Source organism: Rattus norvegicus, chromosome 2 (genome assembly GCF_036323735.1).
Source record: "Rattus norvegicus strain BN/NHsdMcwi chromosome 2, GRCr8, whole genome shotgun sequence".
Lineage (NCBI taxonomy): Eukaryota > Metazoa > Chordata > Mammalia > Rodentia > Muridae > Rattus > Rattus norvegicus.
This window is the reverse complement of record NC_086020.1, coordinates 116,180,323-116,196,474: the sequence shown is the minus strand read 5'-3', so window position 1 is coordinate 116,196,474 and position 16,152 is coordinate 116,180,323. Positions and strand designations below refer to the sequence as shown.

At 39.6% G+C, this 16,152-nt stretch overlaps 1 protein-coding gene across 11 annotated transcripts in view; it reads left to right on the top strand.

Moving 5' to 3' along the window:
* Egfem1 (EGF-like and EMI domain containing 1) overlaps positions 1 to 16,152 on the top strand; it is a 651,262-nt gene that overhangs the window by 56,555 nt on the left and 578,555 nt on the right. For all 11 annotated transcript variants that reach the window (XR_010063603.1, XR_005500283.2, XR_010063604.1 and 8 more), the window contains 3 exon segments: positions 4,441 to 4,575; positions 7,409 to 7,518; positions 9,073 to 9,177. Coding sequence is in view for 8 of the 11 variants with exons in the window: in XM_063281764.1 (XP_063137834.1) it covers positions 4,441 to 4,575; positions 7,409 to 7,518; positions 9,073 to 9,177 (350 nt within the window). In the remaining 3 variants the exon portion in view is untranslated.

The window sequence follows — 16,152 nt, the reverse complement described above, 5'->3', positions numbered from 1 at the left end:
AAATATGAGATTAATAGTTAGTTATTAAGTGGAAATGACTTTCATAGCTGTAGTCATTTTTAGAAACGGTTACGTGTAATTCATTTAGGGAGCAGAGGAAATTAATTTGCAGCTGCGGAGAGATCCAGCTCATGACAATAAAGCAGGAAGTGCACACAGCAATAAACTTCGGAGCCATGAGGGTGCTTTCCTCCCTGAGCCCTCATTTGGGTTGCTCTGCTCTCTCAATCTACGGAATCAGGATGCTCCACCATGTTTGAGGACAAGTAAGGCCAGTCCCTGCTCTCCAGTTACGTCACAATATGAAGGAGCATAGGCTGGGGCATACCTAAGGGGATGGAGGGTCAGAAGCAGCAGAAGCAATGTGCTGCCTTGTTATTAATTTTAATTAGTGTTTTCATTAGGAAGTGTCAGTTTAAGTTCTTCTTAGAAAGAAAATGACACATTATCCACTTTCATCTGTTTCACTGTGTGGCAAATTAGTAGCGATGTAACAATTAGATGTTGTAGATTGTTATTTCTTTGAGAAATTTATCTCAGTTTACTAATGTGATGAAAATCTACACCTGACATATAACTAAATGTGGATTATCTGTCACATATTGCTCTGAACCCTTCCCATGCATTAAATGATATGTACATCTGGATTACTGGATCCCCTTAAAGACCAAACAGTCTAGTCATTTATTTGGGAACAACCAGATTAACACCCTCTTTATATCACCATAGAACTAAGTTAGAAATGATAATATTTTAGTCTTGAGCCAAAAGATCACATTTAAGAACTTAGAAGGTAGATTAAAACTCTTTATCAAAGTGTTTTTATGAATATATTTGTAGGTTCTACTTCATAAGATATCTGTCAAAGCTAGGTAAGATCTTTTAAAACACTTATAACAAGAAAAAGAAGAAAAAGAAGAAGAAGAAGAAGAAGAAGAAGAAGAAGAAGAAGAAGAAGAAGAAGAAGAAGAAGAAGGAGAAGAAGAAGAAGAAGAAGAAGAAGAAGAAGAAGAAGAAGAAGAAGAAGAAGAAGAAGAAGAAGAAGAAGAAGAAGAAGACGAGCAACAACAACAACAGCAACACAGGAACATTTGGAAACAAAGTAGACCAGAGTGGGGATTGGTGGTTGGGCAACACAGAGCAGGGGTGTGCTGGGACTCAGGGGGTATTCACTAGGCTGTGAGTGTGGATCTAGGCGGAAGTGGCCCTGAGTTAACTAAGGAGTGTGAGGAGACAAATAATACCTCAAGGCAAGTTTATAGCATGGAGTAAATTGTCCTTTGTGTCTCTTCCCTTCTCCAGGGACCTGTTAGGATGGTATGTTCCACAAGATGGCCACCTGGTTCTAGATAAGGTAGCAAGGGTGAGAGGTAGCGGGAGCCATCTGCATCAGGCAACCATACTGACTTACAAAAAGTCTCAGTGTGCTGGAATACAACACAGGGCTCTTTGTTTACTTACCTAATCAATAAATTATGTCAACTTGCTGCCCACGTCCCCGTCATTACACATCATTTGTTGATTTTAAAGTTACTTGTTAACTTATTCCAGTTCAGTTTAAAGCCAGTGTGTATGAATACATGAATGAATGAATACAAATACATCTTTATTCGGCCTTACATGTCAGCCTTAACATCTGGTTCCTCCTTTCTGCCACTGCAGACTGGAGCCATGATTCCAGCCATGTTGGAGCTGGTTCCAACAGCACCCAGGATCCAACAAGGACAGCAGAAGGGTCTGTTGTCATCTCTGTCTGAGACATCTCTTTTTCTGCCACATGTTTTCCTAACAGCCCTTGTTTTTGTGTTGGGAGAGGAAGCAGGGAGTAGCAAAGGATGCTGGGATTCTGCCACAGATAAAGAAGTTACCTTAGATTGCTTTCTTTGCTTACATCTGAAGTAGGTGGTTTGTATTTTTAATGACATTCAGGTGACCCCAGACAAGGGTAGGATTAAGCTAGAAATTAATAGTGTCTAACTCTTGTACATGATGGATGGAATCCTTATATCAATTTAAGTCCAACTAGACAGCTGATGTGACTTCTAGAAACTCTTTTTGCCTTAATTGTGCTTTGGCTTGAAACACTATGGAGGGAATTGTCCTTAACCAATCCCTGTGAGGAATTAATAAGTCTCCTTAATTATTTTTGAGGACAGTTTACCTATGTTAGATAGTTTGGTGATGTGTCCTTTACTGGCTAGTCCTCCTAATGTGCCTCTGTTCATCACTTCCTGTCAGTCCTTTATGATAGATGACACATACCCAATGTCTTATTTTGTGGAATGCTTCTGAAACAATCCATTATGTGTACAGGTACAAAATAAATAGCTTTCAAATGAGTGGATTGGTGGGTAGATAGAAAGAGACATTGTACATTGGAATTCAATGTGGGCTTCTGTGTAATGCATTATACTGTTAATAACAAAATATCAGACATTCTTGCTCATTCTATTTGGGCTGCTTGGCTCATAAAAGTCACAGAAGAGCAAATAAAGATATATTTGTATTCATGTATATATTTGTATGTCTATACAGGTAGATATATAATACATGGTGTATATATTATATACTTGTTTATATATACATATATGTATGCATAAGTGTTTATATAAATATATGCATATATATCTATATATGTATATATACACAAATATACTTATATCCTCTATATTAGCAGATTGTTTGGTTTTGTTTTTCGAGACATAGTTTCTCTGTGTAATGGAGCCCTGGCTGTCCTGGACTTACTTATGTAGACCAGGTTGGCCTCAAACTCACAGAGTTTGCCTACTTTGGCTTCCAAAGTGCTGGAGTAAAGGCATGTAGCACCATGCCTGGCTAGCAGATTCTCAAATGCTAAGAAATTCTTTAGGCTTGCTGTCCAATTCCTGATCATTTTAAGGACGCCTGTCTTAGGTGCTATTTTTATACTTCCTTTGTTATTTCCACCTTTAGTTTAAGTATTAAAATGTGCTATGCAAACTCATAAATGAAGTTCAGAGGTTGGCAATGAGAAATCTAAACAATTGCCTTTTAGAAATGTATGTGAGAAATGAGCTGTGAGATCGCGTGGTGCTAAAGGAGGGTCAGTGGGGGCGGTGTCACTGAGTCACATTTGGGCACACTTTTAGGCATTTGTTTATCAGTATTAAGTTTGCATCCCCAGGCAAGTTCACAACGATTTTTAAGAGCTGACTGTGACAGTTCCGAGTTCATTTTTTTTTTCTTTAGCTGGCTGTGAGTAGGATCCCAGTGTAAGGTAGACTGCATCAGAATGTCATCTTTCTGGAGTTAGGAACATCGGAGTTGGACTAATCTTTCCCTTTCTCAGTTTGTGTCTGTGTATGGCTTGTAAGAGGCCTTGAAGGCATGGAAACCATGAGTGGTCTGCCCAGCTTGCTACTATAATTAATATTATTCCAAATGAAGACTACTTTGAGTCAGAAAATATAGGTCAATACCAAAAGAATTCTTAAACTTACAGAAGCTGCTAAGTGACATTGGTACTTTATGGAGATTATCAGTACATTCTAGGCTTAAAGTCCTATGAGTCTGGACTATCTTTCTTTCAGGCTCTATTCCTACAGTGGGATTCTACAGAGTGATGTGGTCTTTATTGTCAACAGACCTTTTGACGTACTCCCCTTCCTTCCCAGTTTGCTTTAGGTGAGTGTCTTATAACAGAAGCAGGAAGGAAGCCCAGGCAAGGAGGTTGACAATTATTTGTGTTTAAACAAACATCACATTACATGCGAAATCAAGTTAAACATACAGATGGAAAATATTGCTCAGAAATGCGTTCCAGGAAAGATTGAAGTTCTTTGATAAGCTGGCTGGCTTTTTCTTCATGGATATTGAAAATTCTGACATTGTTTTCCTTTCTAAGCTTTGTCTCAAAAAACTCAGAACTCAATATGCAGCTTAATGATCTGAACAAGTTGCATATCTCTAAGATGTTCTTGGTCTTCAAAATCTATTTCTGTTTTCTCACTTCCTGGCCTCAGATAGCACAAATATTTTACCTTAATTGACACATGACAATTGTACACTGCTATGAAGCCTGAACTTTAAAAAAAGACATTGCCTGACTTTTTGCCTGTTACTTTATTTTTTAAAAGGTTTATTCATTTTATGTAAATGCATTTTTGTTTTGTATAAGAGCATGCTGTCTTCATGCACACCAGAAGAGGGCATTGGATCCCATTACAGATGGTTGTGAGCCACCATGTGGTACTGGCGATTGAAGTCAGAACCTCTGGAAGAGCAGCTAGTGCTCATAACCGCTGGACCATCTCCCCAGCTCTCGCTTGTTACTTTCTTTATGTATTTCTCTAAGCCATTACAAACGTTTTGTGAAAAAATAAATGGATAAGCACCCATGCTTTGTACAAAATCCTTGCTCACAGCTTCTCGTGTAACTGTTCATTTTTTCTTTTTGTGAAGGCCAAATGTTTGCAGAGAGGAGCAGCTGACCTTGGTAAGACTGTCACGCCCATGCACCCGAGCTTTCATAGACACCATCCAGTTCTGGAGACAAGGCTGCTCAGGCCCACGGTGGTGTATGGGATATGAAAGAAGGTAAGGTGATGTCCTAACTCCTGTAACTGTTAAAACCCCAAACCAGAAACCCCATCTGTTCCTAAATACTTTATCCTGTGAGCTGCAGGAAGCGGTGGGATAATTAAGAAAGAAGGCCAAGGAACACTTACCAAGAAAATTAACAATTATATAGTTTCCTTAAGGAGTGGGATAGGTGCTTATTTTGTATTAAACCTTGACGATGTGTGAACTATTTTTGGTTTTATGACACCAATTTTACCTCAGGATATGATGTAGCATTGAAAGCTAAAGATCAGAGAACCAGCAGAAACAAGGGATATTGTGTTGGTTTGCTAAATTTGGCTCTGCTTGATCCAGGGTCTCTGCAGCTGTGAACCAACATCTGACCCGCTCTTGTCAGAGTGGAGCTCTTTGAAACCACAGCTTCTTTAACTTTACTACAGTCTTTGAATGCGGATCGACACAGCAGGCTGTTGGGAGTGGGGGAAAGCAAGTGTCCACAATGCTTCCTACAAGTCCAGGAAGACCTTATGTGTTTCACAGATTTAAAATGGTTTTCACAAATCTTTTGATGCAAATGGCTGATAATAGGCTGGGTTTTATGTAAATGAATCAAAAGGATCGAAACTTATGATAAATCTTAATAAGAAAGTGTGGTTCCAGGTTAGTGAACTCATTAATACCATGATCTGCAGTGAAAAGCTAGGGCGTTTTTAAGAATCTAGCCTTTTCATTGTACAAGCATGACAACAGTGATAATACAGATTAAATAATCTATAAGTGTAAATATGCATATGTGTGTATGTTTATCCTTTAGGTGAACATTCTTTGGGGAGGTGTTGTTTTAAATTGAGAATATTTAATTGACAGTTAAGTCAGAACAATTTCCCTATTTATCACTTGCTTTGTGGCCCTGAGTTAAATTCCTTTATTTCTCTGAGCATTAGTATGTAAAGCTGTAAAAATAATGGCACACATGGATAGCATGAGGAGTGCTGAATATATGTTTTACACATGTAGCATAAAGCTTGATACCCGGAAGGTGCTCAACATGTGTGTTAATACAAACCAATAGCAATGAATTTATCACAAAAATTAGGAGAATGATTATAGTATATATGTTTTTATTGATTAGAGGAGTGTGTGTGTGTGTGTGTGTGTGTGTGTGTGTGTGTGTGTGTGTGTGTGTTCCTCCCTATGTGCCATGGCTCACATACAGAGGTCAGAGGTCAGCCCCAGGTGTTGATTTTCAGTTTTCAGGTTGTTAGAGGCCAGGTGATCTTTGTTCCCTGCTGCACGTGCTGCCTTTCCTGGCCAGTGATTTCGGGGAGTTCTCCTGCCTCTGCCTCCGATCTGCCTCTTAGGCATACTGGGGTTATAAATGTGTCCCAGTTTTCATATATATTCAAGGGGTTGAACCAGCTCACTATCTTGGAGCAGAAGTCGTTTACCAACTACGACATTTCTCTGGCCCTAGAAATTGTTTTTGAAAATGGTTTTAAATTTAAATTTTTTGTATTACCCAATTGTGGTTTAATCATTGTAAATATTGATCGGAACCAAAGAAAATACAACCTTGTCACTGCTTAGAATTGGGGGAAAACAAACATGAATATGTAACACAGGCTTCGTCTGTTCTTCGTTGAGTGCTTACCAGTTTAACAGTTCTGCTGTGGCACTGATTGGGAAGGGTAGCAATGTAGGAAAATAATTGGCTTCTTGCCACACATCCCCTTTTTGTTTGGCTATACATTGAGTCATATCCTAATTGGAAAGATGTACACACAAAAAAAAATACTAGGCAGTATTTAAAGATGTTGAATAATTAAATGCCATAAGTGATGTTGAAGCCAATAAACTTTGTTTGTAGCAATAAAGAGAGTTGACAGAGAGCAGAGAGCGGCGAGACTTTAGAGGAAGTGGAAACAGAAACTGGTTTTGAATAATGAGGGATTTGCACTAGGACACAGGACAATGTACATGAATGGAAAAGAAGGAGCTATAACTTTGAGGATAAAACGTACATAGAACTTTGATTTGATAGGAAATCAGCATGCTTTGACATATTGGGCACCATGGTCGGCAGACAATTCAACACTGTGGTAAACATTCTGTTCCTTTCTCATGAAACAGGACCATGAAATCCCCTGGTACTGTAATTGCTACATCCCAAGTAAATTTTTGACATTGCAGAGGCCAGAAGAGAGGGTCATTCACCCGGGGCTGGAGCTGCAGGCAGCTATAAGCTACCACAGATAGGCATTGGGAACTTGAACCCTCCACAAGCCCTCTGAGCCATCTCTGCAACCCACACATATACTTTTTCCCATCGTGTACTGTGCTCACTCTAGCGGCACATACACTTTCATCAGTTCATTCCTTGCATTCTCCCTATCCCCAACTAAGGACAGTCACCCTGGTTTTTGACCTTAACTCTGGTTGAGAATGCGAGCTAGAGTGGGACCGATGTATAATGAGCCTCTGATGTTAATCTGAAATGCATAAATCTTCTTTTCCAGGGTTTCAGTATTCTTCTTACAACTTTGGATTTCACCCTTGATAACTGAGAGGTCTTTAGGATAGACTGCACTATCTAGATATTAGGATAAACTGCACACAGGGTCTTTAATCTTCCTCAAGCTATGACTAAAACTATGTTGACTGCATGCGTGATGTTGTAGTTATGTACTGTATACAAAGTATATATCCATAGCTCTCCATCTTCTCATTCATCTACCTCCCAATGCAGGTGGCAGGATTTGAATTGGAGGGAGGCATTTTTATAACTGTGAACTAAGTTTGCCATCAGAGGAGTGAAATGTTTCCCTGATTAATATCCTGTGCTCTGTAGGGTTCGCTACTACATCATCTACAGACATGTGTATGCCACAGAGCACCAGACAGTCTTCCGGTGCTGCCCTGGTTGGAACCAATGGGATGATGAACCAGGCTGCTTCACCTGTAAGTCACAATTCTTCCTGCCCAGGTATCTTTTCCAAGAGGGAAAGGCTGTTGCTTCCACCACACGATGCCTATCACATTTCAGCATCTTCAGAAGCACTGTAGATTCACAGCATTGCTCTAGACCAATGGCTCTCAACCTTCCTTTTGCTGAGACCCTTTAATACAGTTCCTCAGTTTGTGGTGACACCCCCAACCATAAAATTATTTTTGCTGACTTCATAGCTGTAATTTTGCTACCGTTGTGAATCAAATGTAAATACCTGTATTTTTCTGGTGATCTTAGGTGACCCCTGTTGAGGGGTCATGATCCACAGGTTCAGAACTACCTCTCCACACTAATGGCTCACACGTAACATGGGAAAACATGCATAAAAAGCCTTTCTGTTAAGCATTTTCATGCTGGGTTGCGGCTCAGGACCCTGAAAGCTGCTGTGTATTCTGTCAATATAAAGGACAGTTGCTTTAAAGCCAGCAAGGCTTTCCTTGATGTCCATCCCACTTGCCTGTTTGCCCCTTTTCCATATCATCAAATTTGTAATCCATAGTTGGTTCAGAAGTCCGGAGGGAAATCACTGTACTAAATCTAAATGGGATTTCTCAACTTGGACTTGTCATGATTAATTGCAGAACTCTGGAGGCAGTTTACTTTGCAAGATGAGGTTTGCACTGTTTACAAACCTCTGGCGATGGTATTTCTGAATCTTTGGAGTGTTGTGTTTGGCAGCGCTCAGGAGCAGAACTAGTAGCATTATATAGCTCACCAGGCTGAGAGGGGTGGTCTGTTTCATTAGGCCTTTATCTGCGTTTTGTGCTGATGGTGATTGCCAAGTCCCTGAGACTGCCTTGTGCGTCTAGTCAGTGCAGCACCACAGCACAGTTCCTCTCTCTTGTCTCTGTGTGCTGTAGAGTTTGCCAGCATCCCATCTCCTTTCCCTACACGCTTTCTGCTCTTGACAGACAATGGAGAAGTTTTGTTGAATGTGGGCATAGGGTTGAGTGCTATGGCAACTTGGGATGTTTAAACTTGGGCCACTGTGGCTGGTTGCCTTAACATCAGTGAAAAGATCTGCCCAAAGTCTAGGAAATTGACAGCTCTGTGATAAAGTCTTTATATTTATTTATTGTTTAACAACCACTCAAATTCTTTGCCTCTGGTTAAATATTAGCATTTTCTTTGATTTTTTAATGATCATTGTGAACACAGTCACCTTATCATGCATCTTCTTTATGCCAATACTTCATGTGAATATAAATAGTCTGGTGTCTTGTTAAAGGGTAGATTCATACTGTTGGTCTAGAGGGGTTCTCAGAATCTGCATGTAGGCAAAAAACATCAGGAATGCACCTACAGATAATTCTGCAAGGCTTCACAAAGTTAGCCATTGTCTTGTAATGTCAATTTTCTATAATAATTTTCTATATGATATCTTTTGGCGGGGCCAGTGGAAATTTCTAGATCATGTTATACTAACTGCACACTCTGTGCCTATTCTAATGGTTTTCTTTCTTCCTTCCAACTCTACCTGTCCTTCATTTGCACACTCCTTTTAGCTGTCTCTTCTTTGGGAACTCATTTCAGTGGAAGGGAATGCTGGGATGGAGACACACAGCAGTGCCTTTGTTCACGAGGATTTCATGGACCCCACTGTCAATATGGTAAGTCACCAACAGGACCATTCTATCATGATTTAGCACCATCTGCCAGTTGTGTCCTGGCGGGTTACCTGCCTGGGAATTAATGACCACTGAAACTGAATGCAGAAATCCAGACTCATAGTATAATAGACATCATAAACTAGGCCTTGTGGTTTAGTTGTAAGTCTTCACTGTAAGAGTTCAAAGGTTCATTGTAAGTAGACGATGCTTTACTTTGTAAAGAAAGTGTCAGATGTTAAATATCTCATGGAAGATAGCTTAGAACTGCTGCTGTGGCATGGTATTCTGTGAGATCTCTGGGATCTAAAATGAGCAAAGTGCAATCAGCATGGACTTCATGTTATGGAATATTGACTAATCTTAACCTGATATCTTAAAAATACATTACAAAACTGGGAAGTCATGAGACCTGGTGATTACCAAAGCTTCAACACTTGTTAATCTACTTCTCAAGATTGGAAACTTAACTGTTAACTTGGACACAAACATATAGAATGTCTCTTGTGTGGGGAGTTTCTAGGTAAGCCTCTACTACAGAATGAAGCCTTACTTAAAGCAGAATACATGTATGTCTTTTTTGGGTCTACTGCTTGGATATTTATGAATGAATCCACGTGTATGGCTTCCAAGGTCCCAACACTTTTGTAAAGCTTTTGACGCTTTAACACTTTAAGGACAATGCCCCCATCTTCCATGGCTCACCTCAGAAATGTTCTTGTAAATGAATTCCCAAACTCTCTTCTGAGTTGACATTTTAAAAACGTGTGAATGAACATAAAGCTGGTGTGCTCATGGTTTGACTGCAGGACCGATTTGTAGACAAAGATTAGTGGAAGTTTTGAGCTTCAGGCTGCATCTTTTCTGTTTTGCAAAAATTTTCATAAATAACAAAAATTACATGTGAATTCCTGGTAACAAATTCTTTGATGTTATACACTAAATTTGTACTAAATTGACACTAAAGGTTTCTTAGGCCAATAACTGTGGTGGGGAGTTACAGATGTTATTAGTTCGCCAAGAGTTTTTTTAAAAAAAATAATTGGTTATTAATTTACAAATGCATTGTTTTGTGGAGCAAATCTTGCAGGATATCAGGTCCCAGAGGACAAAGGTAATAAAAAGAGGCATATGGTAATGATAATGGCCCAATTAAACCTGGGTTAATTTATTCTTTAGCGTTTACACCAGTGCTTGAATATTTTGATGATTCCAACTTCTTAACAACTCCCATGCCAAAGTAATTAGTGTGCTACCTGAAATTTAAGTAGTCAGATATTTCTCTTTTTTTGGTAGTTTTGGCCTGGTGAATAATTTTAAACATAGGTAGAAAGATTATCTTTTGCACAGGCTTGTCTATACACCATGAAGTCTCCAGAAACACAGGATAACACTCACATACAAAACACCCACCAGGACTCCCTGCTGGGCTGGCCAGTGCTGCTGGCCAGGTGTGCTTACCTTAGATTCTGACACCGTTTCTTCTCCTGCTATTGCGATCTTGTTGAATTTAAAAAGGAATTGACAACTCAAGGGCTTGTTCCCAAAGAGGAGAAGTTTAGACTTCTCCTGCATGAGACTGTATTTCATCCACAAAATTGGGGTACCCTGAACTATATAAATTAAAGTGATTTTAATGGATAAAATTTGAAGACTTTCTAGGAAATCAAGCAGTTGGGAAGTAAGTAGAGAACCTGATTTAAAAGAAATTATAATATAGTCTGGTGAGGAAATCTTTTATTGTTAACATTCTTTTGGAGCCAGAGATCTTATGTGTGATGTCTGCTCCCTCATCTGTATGTGTGTGTGTGTGTGTGTGTGTGTGTGTGTGTGTGTGTGTGTGAATATATATATACATATATACATATATACGTCATAGTAAATATCTTTAATATTATGTTTGAAATCATACATAAAATAACTCTAGAGTTAAAACATTGAAAAGTTCCACGTATTGCAAAATCCCAGTTTGTGCAGTATGGCAAACAGAAACTATGTAGAACTGCTCCTACCTACAGATAACCGGGATGGGCACCCTGTTCATATTACAGGTCTGAAAGTGTGCACATGTGAGAGCATAGGCCAGCACAGGTTTTTGCTGAAGGCCCTTCTAGTGTTTTCTATCTATTCTCCTTCTTCCTATCTAATTATTCTCTTTCCATTGCCGTAGCTTTTGAGAGTTTTTATGTTGTTCTCTGAGCTTAACGATTGTATGCAGTCAGCTGTTTATTACATCAGTGTGCCACCTGCTTGTTTTTCTAACTACTGAGTGATAAACATTTGTTCCAAATTTTGTTCTAGTTTTTGGCACAGTAATCAGGCTGGTGATAATATTGTATTTTACATTTTATGAAGAATGCCCCAGGTATGGGGTTGTTGGGGTCAGTGAGCGTATGTGATAGTATGACTGTGTGTACTGTGGATTAAAATGAGGGAAATCTTGTTATTTACTTATTTTTTGGTATTTACTAATGGGAGAATCCTCACATTCAGAGCCAAGGGTGTCATGCCTATCTCAGATCATCACCACTGAGTTTGTAGTCTGTAGCAAAGTTGGTCTTACCATTGTGCATGGCAAGAGAGAACTCTAAAAATAGGCCAGTTGCCCTTCTTAAGATGAAGCAAAGACAGGAGTCCTGCTCAGAGTGGGAACACGCTAATAAGTGGGAACCAGGCTTGAAGTTAGTAATGACTCTAAAATTGCTGCTCTGCTTAACTCATCTGAAAAAATCTGCCTCTAATAAGGCAAATGAAGAAAATGAATTTGGACAATTAGGAAGTAATGAAGAGCTTTCCGAAATAACTATTGATTAAAGAAATCAAAAGAAATACTTTGAAGATTTGAACACATGCAAATCAAGCGAGAGAGCTGGTGGTGAAGTTTTCCCTTTTAAAACATTATGGCTTCAGAGAGAACTGCGAGTTACATGAACTGATGAATTTCACACTCAAGTCACACCTCATTTCCGTGTCACTCCCTGGCCTTCCGTTGTCATTCTGCTCATAAGTCAAGTAAAATGATAATGTGAATATTGGGAGGCTCCAAGTTTCCTTATTTTCTATGTTATATTTCTTCATTCTCCCTGTAGGTCAATCAAGCTTCGGTTGAGTCTCCCAGTTAGTAAATAATTATAGAGCAGGCTGTGTACTAGATGCTTCAGACGTGAAAACATGGTTTAATCTTAGTCTGGTGGGAAACAGAGACCAGAAAGCCCATGGTTATTATGCAATTCACCACTGCTATGATGGAGGATGATTTTATCCTAAAAGAAAGAGGAAGATGTTCATCTGTGTGGTACCAGAAGGAGAGGAGAGGTTTCTCAAAAATGCTTGTAAGTATGAAATACTGCCTGTTATTAAAGATAAACAGAATAGTCATATGAAACTTGGTAGAGATATTAGTATATTTTCCACAGACACAAGAATATTACAGTACATGAAGGACAACAACAATTGTCTTGGCTATAGAAAGTGGTGCACAATAAGTGACCGAAGATAGGCCATCCGTCTTGGGTCTGGGGCAATAATTCCTTTGTCTATCTTGATACATTCAAATTTTGTTTGAAGACTTTCTATGCAGAGTAGAATTCTTCAAAATTCGGTTGTTCACTTTCCTGAACAAGACTGTCCTGAAGTTGAACTCACTCACCCTTTCTCCGTGTGTGTGTGTGTGTGTGTGTGTGTGTGTGTGTGTGTGTGTGTGTGGTGTGTTAGTGCACATGTGTGCACATATGCATATGGAGTCCAGAAGAGGGCATCTGGACATCTTTGTCTTTCTCCCCTTATTCCTTATTCCTTGAGGCAGAATCTTTCCCTGGACTTGGTGCTACCTTTTTCTCAGCTAGATGGAAACCAGCAAGCCCCAGCGTTCCCCCTGCCTCCATACCTTTCAGAACTGTGTTTATAGCTTGTGTGGAAGGCCTGGATTGTTCCTCAGGTTCTGTGAACTCCTAGCCTCTTGATTGTGCAGTAAGCAGTTGAAACTGCAGAGCCATCTTTCTGGCCCACATTGGGGTGTCTTGAACATCCAGTATCACTAGTTAGTTCTCCATTTTCTGTTCTTTTGGAAGAATCCCCAGATGTCTTTAGCACCTCAAAATATGATGCTTGGATACATGAAAAATAAGAAGATTTTGGATTGGTATCTGGGAAGCTTTAGGCATTTGGAGGCTGAGGCTGGGCCTCACTGTTGACTACGTTGTCTTGGAGAAAGTGATTACATTTCCAGTCTCAGCATTATCATTTTTTAAGAGTCAAATAAAAACTTCATCTTGCCTGAGTTCCAACAGTGTTCCAGACAGTATTTTCAGAATTTCATATACATTAAATAAACAATTATCTAAAGGCTGTGGAATGAATATTCTGTTCTTACCTCACTCTATGTACTACTGAGTGATAGAGATTGGTCTAAGGTTAAGCAGCAAGGATTAGGACACGTAAGGTCCATATGTACTATGTTCTGGCCCAAGAGCTTGCTGGCTTAGCCTGAAAGCTGGGATGCCATCCTGACAATTTTGGTGTGGTTACCTGGTTTGCGTACATTTTTATTCACGAGAGGCCTTAAGGGATAACAGATGTGATTTGTAAGCTGAATTCATCATCTAAGCTGTACTACTAGTTTGCTGTGGTCACTCCAAGGATCCTAAAAGGAAGCTCATGTCAGAGGGGAAAGGCTCCAGTTGTTTTGCTCCCTGATCTGGGGAACATGAACAACTTTTGGAGACTAAGTCACAAATATAGATGACCATATATTCTAGTCATAGAATTGCATTGACTGTTTGTGTGTAATTGTGGTGGTTAGAGGGCTGGGGCAAAGTGTTTTCTTACACTGAAATTTTTCTAAGGGCATTGTTTTCTTGAGAAATGCCATTAGAAATTCTCTCCCCTACTGCCACATTTCTTATATTAAAGCTTTGAATCCAAGTACCTTATAATGTGATCTTATTTTGATATAGGCTTGTTATGGATATAGTTGAATAAGATGAGTTTGTACTTCAACTACTAGGGAAATTTTGAATAGAGAAGCATGGACATAGGAAGGCCATCAAAAGAAAATGAAGACATCAAAATAGTGATTGTGTGTGACAAGAAATACCAAACATTTCCTACACATGTCTGGAAGAGAGGTGAGAGGCAGCAGCAGAGACTTGTATCTTCGTAGTCCTTAGGAGGCGGTCTCTCAGTTCTAGTCTCAGACCTGAGTCAATCACATGCCACACCGTCAATACATGGCAATATTTTACAGAATAAAGACAGAGAGATATGTTTGTCCTTGTTGCTTAAGTAATTCGGCTTGTGACATTTTGCTGCAGAACCATTAGCAAGGCAGTATCAGGAACTGGGCAGAGAGTTTCCCTTCCTCTTCTGCTTCATTTCAGCAACTGGCCTGGTGTAACAATGAAAATGGGAAAAGTGGCAGGGGGTTTAGTAAAGAACAAATCATGCTAAGGGAAGTGAGTGGCTTATTTTAATTGAATTATAAGATTAGTCTGGGAAGGTAATTTGGAAGAGAATGGAAAAATCATTAATTGAAAACACTTAAAAATATCACAATTAAATGAGCATTACAGACAGATGTTATGGAATGACATAAAGCACAGGTTTGTCGTGGAGATAAACTGATAGACATCTTAGAATGAACCAGCAGTTTGCACTAGTTAAATGCCGGTGGTTATATTGTTTGCCACTTAAAGATGTCTTGTTAGGGCCCTAAGATCGCAGCGAGGGATGAGCTTATCTGTATTCAAATGACTACGTTCTTTGTTCTATAACTAGGCATAGGCTGTGGCAACACTGGCAGCTCTGGGGAGCTGTGGTGGAGGACTTGGGTAATCTGTCTATGAAGATGGTAAACTAAGATTTGGTGTCCTACCTTGTGCCCAGCAAAAGATTACCCCGCTGTTTGGAATCCATGCTTAGGATATTGATCCGGATGTTGGATTTGGAAACCGAAGCTTTGGAAGAACGCTGTTGATGTACCTTTCTGAGTGTGCTTTCTCACCATGATAACAACCACAAGCCACAGTTAAAGGAGACTGCATTGCAATCCCTGGGTATTTGCAAACACCACAGTCTCAGAAGAGGATGTGCAGCACCATCCAGGGCTGTTGGATTCCACCGGGTGTAATTGATGATGAAGTAGAACATGGTGAATGTTGATAATAGTGAGGATGATGTTAAACCCAGAAGCCATGCTTTTTATGAGCTCAGAGCTGTGCTATGCACTTTATATGTGTGTGGGTGTTGGAAATGCACCCAATCCCATGCCATTAATATTCTTATATTAAAAATAACACATACTTCTCGCTGAAAGCCAGATATCAGCAATTGGGTATGTTATGATAAAAAGAGGTCTCTTTGGACTCAGACTCTGGCTCAAGTGTGAGTGCCCAGGTCTGGTGATGGCCATCTCACTTGCAGAGAACACAGAGAATCATGTGTAGAAACAAAGAGTGTGAGAGACTTAGCCTCCGAACTGTCCAGTCCATTAACCCATCAGTTCTTAATTTATTATACATGTGGGTGTGTCTGTCTACTTACCTCACCACATCTGGAATCCTATTTTTAAAGATCCAAGTAGTTTTATCTCTTAATATCTAATAATAAGAATTAGCTTTCAACATGAGTTCAGGGAGAGACAAACCTGTGTGGTCTGTATATGAAGTGTCCCTTCCAAGACATCATACATTGAAGGCAGGTTTCTAATCTGCTGGTGCTGTGGGAATGAGTTCACAACCAGATGAAGGTCAAATACCCATACTTCATTTGCAATGTTTTATCCTGGAACCATGTTGGGAAACAAAAGCATGAGGTGAATTACTGTGTCCACTGAGTTTTGCTCACTGTACGGGCATATGCTGGCCTGTGTTATAGAAAAGTATACATCATTCTTGTGGAAAGAGGAAAACAAATGACTATGACATAATGATTGGTCTTCTCCAAAACAGATTCAAGTTGACAAGGAGGTGAGGCAAGTGA